Genomic DNA, 7,097 nt, shown 5'->3' on the forward strand with positions numbered 1-7,097 from the left:
CCCTTAATCACTGTTTCAGCTCTGCAAAGAAACGAAATGGTTGGCCGAAAAGCTCGGGCCATCTGCAGTTGTTAAGCCCTATTTTCCCCTGACCGCTCACTTGGATGGAGGACTTCTCGGCTAAATCCCTTTGGTCATTTGGCACGTGCCCTCATTTCACAGAGGAAGATCCTGAGGCCAGAGTCACTGAGGCTGCACTGGTTGGTCTTCTCACTGCACACAACCCCCTCCCCCCCCACCCCAGCCCCCATGCTGCTCCTTCATCGAGCTACACAGCATGCATCTAGCTGCATGCACCTTTGTGGTCATGAGGACTTGGGTTCGAATTCCAGCGCTGTCATCTGCTGGCTCTGTGACTCCAGGCAGACTACAGTCCCCCCCCACCACCACCCCGCCGAGAGCTGCAGTTCCCTATCCATAAAGTGCAAACAATCACACAACCTTTTAGGGTTATCCCGAGAACTGAGATGGCAAGAGGTACGCCCAGCCCGGGCCTGGAGTATCACAGCTGCCCAGCACTACTTGACTTCGTCCTTCACTCAGAACACTCACCGCAAGTAATAATAATGGAAATAGCTCACATTTATTGAGTCCTTTACTTGGTGCCAGAAACTGTTGTAAGCATTTTACATGTATTAGCTGGTTTATTCGTCTTTTCTCCAAAGGCAAAAGTATCTTTCTTGCCTCCCTAAAGCCATCCATCCTCACAACTGCTGTACGGCCTGGCCTAGCACCATTTCAACAGAATTTGCTGATTTTAAACAATATGTTGCTAGAATGATTTCTTGTTTTCTGTCGCTGGCTCAGAGCAGCCAGCCTGCTTGCTGTGACAAAATGTGATGAAACCAAATGCTGTTTCCTTGGCTTTTAGTACATACGACTAGTCCAAAATCTGGACTCAAGGTTGACCCCAGCACAAGGGGGTGAGCGATGGGGGAAAAGTGCAGGGAGGGGTGGCCCTGATGGAGGTAGGAATGGGGGTGGGGCACAGATGACACAGATAGGGACACTCCATGGTCTAAGAGCCAGTAGCAGAAGGAGTCAGAGATTTGCTGCAAAGTTAAAAAAAACAGTTTGGCCCCCAAACATCACACCATTGCATTATCACAGGGTCCGCTCTACTCCTCAGCACCTCCAGCCCCTCCCTCCAGGTGCCCTGAACCACTCTCAGGATCTAGAAGCCTGTGTTCTATCTTATCTGCACTCTCGTTTGTACATGCTGTCCCCTCTCTCTGAAATCCCCTCCCTCCTTCCTTGTCTGCCTTGGAACTCCTACTGATCCTTCAAGACTCAGCTCAGATATCACTGCCTCCAGGAAGCCATCAGAGAGGTCCCCAGTCTGACCGAGGTACTCCCCTAAGCTCACCTAGCAGCTCCGCGCTCCTTCCCGGTATCTGTCCACACACCTCTTTCCTCAACAAGAATGAATGGAGGACACACTGCGAGCTTTATTTAGTTCTATAGCCCCCAGCAGCTAGTATAGAGCTTGACGTACAGTTGACACTCAACAGACGCTGGGTGATTGAGTGACTGAACCCGGAAATGAGCATATCCCCACTCAGAGAAGCGGTCATGATAAGATATGATAATTACATTAAGAATAATTAATCACTGCTACCCCCAGATACTGTGCCAGTCTTTTTATCCAGATTATACAACAGCTCTCATAGACTGAGCACCTGCTGCTATGCAAGAGCCGGCCAGCGTCTGCACACATGTTATCTTCAGCCCAGCAGTGTGGGGCAGGGCTGCCCGAGGCACACAGCTAGAAAGGGGCAGTGCCAGAGGCCCAAGCTAGGTCTGCCCGACACTTCCCCCTGAACCGTGCCTCCTGCCAGAGAGGGTCCACTGCTTTTGGTTCTTCACGCTGCAGACCCTCAACAGCCTCTGTCAGCCCCTGCTCCCAACCCCTCAGTCCCTCTTTGCAGGCGCCAGTCCCAGATAGCTCGGCCTCGTGGTGCGGCACCCTGTCCACTCCCTGGGAAGGCTGCTCCCTTCCGCCCCCTCCCCCCCACCCAGGACAACCCAGAAGGGCCAGGGTGTGTTGAGCCCGAGGTCCACAGCTGGTGCCAGGGAAACAAACGGGCATTCGGAAGCGGGAGCTGCTTTGTCTGGCAGCGGAGCGATTAACCCTTGCGCAGCAGCAACAAACAGAGCGGCTGCAAATAAACACATCCCAAATGGGCCTGGAGAATAAAGGCCAACTGACACCTCTCCACCATACGCGTCTCTCCCTTGCCACGTTTATTTCCAGAGGTGATACAAGCTAGATGGAATGAGGCTTTGGGGGCAGCCAGCATACTCCCCCAAAGGCTTCTCCTGAAGCCCCATTCTCCACCTGTTGCACTGGTCCTCTTAGGGGTTGGGAAGCAGAGGGATCGCGGTGCTCAGCAATGCTGCTCCCCACTCTCTCCCCCTCCAACCCCAAAAGGAATAAATGCCCAGAAACTGCCTGGGCATTTCCTTACGAGAAATGCCTTCCACTGGTGTTCCTGGGAGAAATTAAGCCAAGAGTCTTGGAGCGGGTCATCCAGGACAACAAGGAGTCTTGGGGGGGTACCTGGTGAAGGAATTCATTCCCCAAACCTTTCCTCAACACTTACTATGTGTTGGGCTCTGTGTTGGGTGCTGGAGAGATCAGGGGAGTCAGACATGACTCCTGCCGGGGTCTGGAGGTGGGGAGACAGACACAGACCAGTAGGTAGGTGTGAGGGCTGACACCCAAATGGGGTGGTAAAGGGGCAGAAAAGAGGAAGGTATCAGTTGCTTGGTGATGAGAGGGGCAGAGTGGGGCAGTCAGGACAGGCTCCAAAGTAGGAGAAACCCCCAGGGCTGGATGCTGAAGGATGACTCGTGTCCTGGGGCAGACAAAGCAGTCTGTGTGTGTGTGGTGGTGGGGGGAGGGGAGGGGGGGACTTACAGCAGCAGAGAAAGGCAGAGAGGCCCAGGGAGCAGTAATCCAGACATTGGGAAGCCTGTTGGCAGAGTTTAAGTATGTGGTGCCAGAAAGGGTGTGGCAGGAGGTAAGGCAGGACACAGGTGCAGCACCTGAGAACAGTGGATCCACCGAGGGGTTTTAAGGAGTGGGATGATATGCTTTGAGGGGACCTTTAGGAAGACTACTCTGGCTACAGGGCATGGGATGGGTGCGGAGGGGAAGGACCACGGAGCCGGAGGCCAACAGACCAGTTAGGAGGCTGATGCCATTTCAAGGCAACATTTTTATGGGGGCCAGCACAATTTTCAGAGCTCTTACCTGTGCATATACATGCATTTACGCATCTATCTCTCTGTCTGCCTCTCTGTCCATCGATCCATCCATCCATCCCTCTACCCACCCGACCATCCATCCATTCATCTATACACTCACAACAAATATGGTATTTTGGTACCTCCACTAGAGGGAGAAGGAAACTAAAGAACAGAGAGGCAAAGCCACTTGTCTGAAGGCGCACAGTAAGTGGGAGGACTTGAACCTCAGCGCAGTTGTGCTGTATGCTCTCAACCACTGCACTATTGTACCACTCCATCAGAGACGACAAAGGCCCGAGTCAGGGGGCCTATGTAATTAGAGGAAAATATGCCTGATGGGCCAGCTCTGTATCTGATGCTCCCCCGAAATAGCTTCTGGCTTCCACGGACAGAGGGGTGCACCCTTTCATGTGAGGTCCTTGGAAAAAAAAGCACGAACTGTTAGGGGACTGGAAAGTCCCCGGGGCAGGGTCATGATAGGAAACCACTAGGGGGTCCCTTGAGTGCCCAGGAACACATACTTGGGGAAGGGAGGTATATCCTTTGCTGGGGTGTGTGTGCGCCTGCAAGCTCTTCTGATGAAGGGAGGCAGGGTACCGGCGAGTAGGAGAAGGGTGTACCCCAGTGGGAAGGGGCCTGATCGCTTCAACTCATGGCCGTACCTGCTAGGGAGACTGAGGTCCGGTGGCTTCTGAAGGGGCTGTATGCTTGCCGCAGCAAGCTCCTGTTGCATGGTGGGGTCCCGTAACATGTGGCCAAGGTTATGACCGCCTGCACCACCTGGGGCAGCTCTGCTTTCCACTCTCCCGGCCATGCTCCAAGGCAAGGAGGGATAGGAATTGGTAGGCGTTGGGGAGAGCAAGAGTCCTGCCCAGGGGTCTTCTAATAGAAGAGCAGTCCAGGCTCAGAGAAGAAGGCGACGTGTGGCTTCTGTGTGATGCATCTGATGGCATGCAGAGTTAGACTTTCAACTTGGCTGGCTCTGAGCTTTGGACAGCCTTGAGGAGCCTCATTTTCCTCATCTTTAAAATGGGAATGAAACTCATTGCTAACACAGAGGTTGTGTGAGTGTCAGATGTGAACACTGGCTGTTAGCATGCCATTCTGCCCTCTTTGCACAGCCATCGTCAGAGATGCACGATTCTATTTGGCGGGCCGTGTCGTACAACTTGAAGCGGGAAACAGGGGTTGCTGATAACCGAATGCAACGTTGAACTTCAATCTAACTTTAGGGGCTGCTAGTTTGTGGTCAGCCAAACAATAAACAAGGCATCGCTACTCTCTTTCCTTCGTCTCTGTAGAACTCAGAATTGTGTTTGAAGTCTGAAAGGAGTCGCTTAGCAGCACACGTTAACAGCATTTCCTGCTTGCTGAAGCAGGGGAGCCACTAGGTAGGGATTCTTCAAAGGCATGCTGGAAAGCCCAGAAAATAAGGGATGTTTTGGAAGTGGAAGAATCAGGGATGCCCCACATAAACCAAAACAAGGAGGATAACATTGGATACAGGGTCACCATCCTAGACAGGGACTTGCCCAATTAGCCAATCAGAGGCCTGGCCTGCCTGGCATCCGGGCCAACACCTGTTGGAGCAGCCGCATCTCTTTACCATCACAGGAAAAGCTTTGTCAGACACAAGACTGTCAGGGGTGAGGCAAAGGGGCTGGTTAAATCATCATCAGAGCATCGCAAATAAACACACAGCCAACCTTCCCTGCACTAGTGGAAAAACCCAAACCCACCTAAGGGGCATTTACACACGAATGACTGGACAGGCTTGTCCCACGCTGGGGCTTGGCACAAGAACTCCTCCACGGCAGACCGTGCGAGGCAGATACCTTCTGTCTGACAGCTGCATTATCCAGACCCACAGCGTGGGGGAACCAGCACAGCAAATGGTTTACAAACCAGGAGCACAGCTTCTCCTGGCCCCTGCTGTTGGAATCAATATCTCTCTACTAGGCTGCTCTCCCCACTGCAGGGGCGTGGCTCCTCTAGACCAGGGCCCACACTCAACTCATGGGGTCAAGGGCCCCGCTCATGCCCACCATGGCTCAAATCCCCTGGGTGCTTGAGACAGAGCTTTGAAAAAGTAGCAGAAGGGGCTGCCGACTCCTCCACCTCACTGGCTACAGCTTTGGCGTTGGTTAACATCCTGGGCGTTTCCTCCAAAGTTCCCCCTCCTCCCCTCCAGACTCCCAAGTGCTTTGCAACTCAGGCATAAGCTGCTTAGAGCAGTGCAGTTCTGCTGATGGCTCATTTTTAAAGAGCTTCCTGATGGTTTCCCCAAAGACAAGCCCACAAGTAAGACGTGCTTCTCTCTCTTCCCATCCCTTCACCGCGGACACAGGGCAGCTGCCTGCAGTCCTGTGGACCTGGGGGTGACGTCCGGGACAAAGAGGGCTAGCACTCACAGAGGGGACCAGAAAGAGCAGAGTTGAGGGTTTGGGGGCTAACACAGGAAGGAGAGAGGCCGGGACAGGCTAGCGAGGCCACCCCTCCTACAGTGGTGTCCAACTTCCCTCAACCTGGAGGTCACGGCTCAGGGGACCTAAGAGCGGGTTCCGCCTGGGCGTCCTGGAATGATGTCATGGCCAGCGGCCTGGTGTCCTGCCCGGGGCGGGGGGCGGGGGGCGGTGAGGGGCGGGGAGGGCCTACTGACTCTGGAGCGTGGGGGAGCAGGGGGAAGCGGGTGCGCGCGGAGGGCAACTCACAGAGGAGAAGTTGTGCGGCCCGCAGAGCTCGCCCCGGTACTTGCAGGAGAGCAGCATGTCCTCGAGCTGGTGGCCCAGGCGGTCCATGAAGGCGGCGCTGATGCCCTCGAAGTGGCGCGGCGGCAGGAAGAGGCGGAAGTCAGCCAGCTTGCGGAACCACTGGCGGCGCGGCTCATCGCCCCGCAGCAGCTCGCTGACCAGCGGGCGTGCGGTGCGGTTGGGCAGCAGCAGCCCGAGCCAGTGGCCGGCGTAGTAGAGGTCCCCCTTGGAGAGGCGCGGGAAGCGCAGGGGGTTGTTGTTGCACACGGTGACGGCGGGGAAGGGCAGCTGGCGGCTCCACTCGCGGTGCACCCGCGTGTGCGACGGGAAGCTGAGCCAGTAGAGCAGGCGGTTCGAGGACCAGGACAGCAGCAAGCCGAGGGACGTGCAGAAGGCCAGCACCCACAGCGCCCGCCGCTGGAAGGAGCCCCCCGCCGCCGTGCGCCCGGCGCACATGTGCCGCAGCCCGTGCAGTTTAGCGCGGCTCAGCGACGGCCGCCCCCTGCGGGCGACCCCCGGCCCCTGCAGCGCCCGCTCGCGTTCGCCGCCCCTGTCGCCCCCGGGCTGCCCGGCCGCCGCCACCGCCGCCGGCGCCGGCTCCTCGCGGGCCATGCGGAAGCGTCCCGGGCCGGTGAGCGCGGCCGCGGGCAGCCGGGCTCCGCCGCTCCGGCTCATTCATTCAGCCCGCGGCTGGCGGCAGCGGCGGCGGCCCCGGCCGGGAGGAGCCGCCATGGGAGTCCGCAGCAGCAGTGGAAGCAGCAGCAGCAGCCGCCGCGCGCAGCCCGCGCCAGGGAAGCGTGCGCCCGAAAGGAGCTCCGGTGGCGCGGCATGCCCGCCCGGCGCCGCCGCCGCCGCCGCCGCCTCCGCGGGCGCCCGCCCGGGACTGAGCGCTGCCTCGGCCCGCCGCCCCTGGCTCTGGCCTCTCCCGAGCGCCGCGCGGGCTCTCCGGGCCCCTAGTCTTCCTGGAGAGTGCCTGGCCCGGCCGCTACCTCTGGAGGGGCCCCACCGGGCGCCGCCTCTCCGGTGCCCGGGCGCTGCGCCCGCCTCCCCTCGTCCTGGACCTCGGGGGACCCTGCGCCGAGTCCCCCCTGCTCC

The 7,097-nt window shown here is 57.6% G+C and overlaps 1 protein-coding gene across 1 annotated transcript in view; it reads right to left on the reverse strand.

Annotated features, from left to right (window-relative positions):
* Positions 1 to 6,677, reverse strand: part of ASIC2 (acid sensing ion channel subunit 2) — a 265,906-nt gene extending 259,229 nt beyond the window's left edge. The window contains exon 1 of the mRNA XM_042967847.1: positions 5,964 to 6,677. Within this exon, the coding sequence (XP_042823781.1) occupies positions 5,964 to 6,677 (714 nt within the window). The remainder of the gene's footprint in view (positions 1 to 5,963) is intronic.
* Positions 6,678 to 7,097: the final 420 nt, after the last annotated feature.

Source organism: Panthera tigris, chromosome E1, assembly GCF_018350195.1.
Source record: "Panthera tigris isolate Pti1 chromosome E1, P.tigris_Pti1_mat1.1, whole genome shotgun sequence".
Classification (NCBI taxonomy): Eukaryota; Metazoa; Chordata; class Mammalia; order Carnivora; family Felidae; genus Panthera; species Panthera tigris.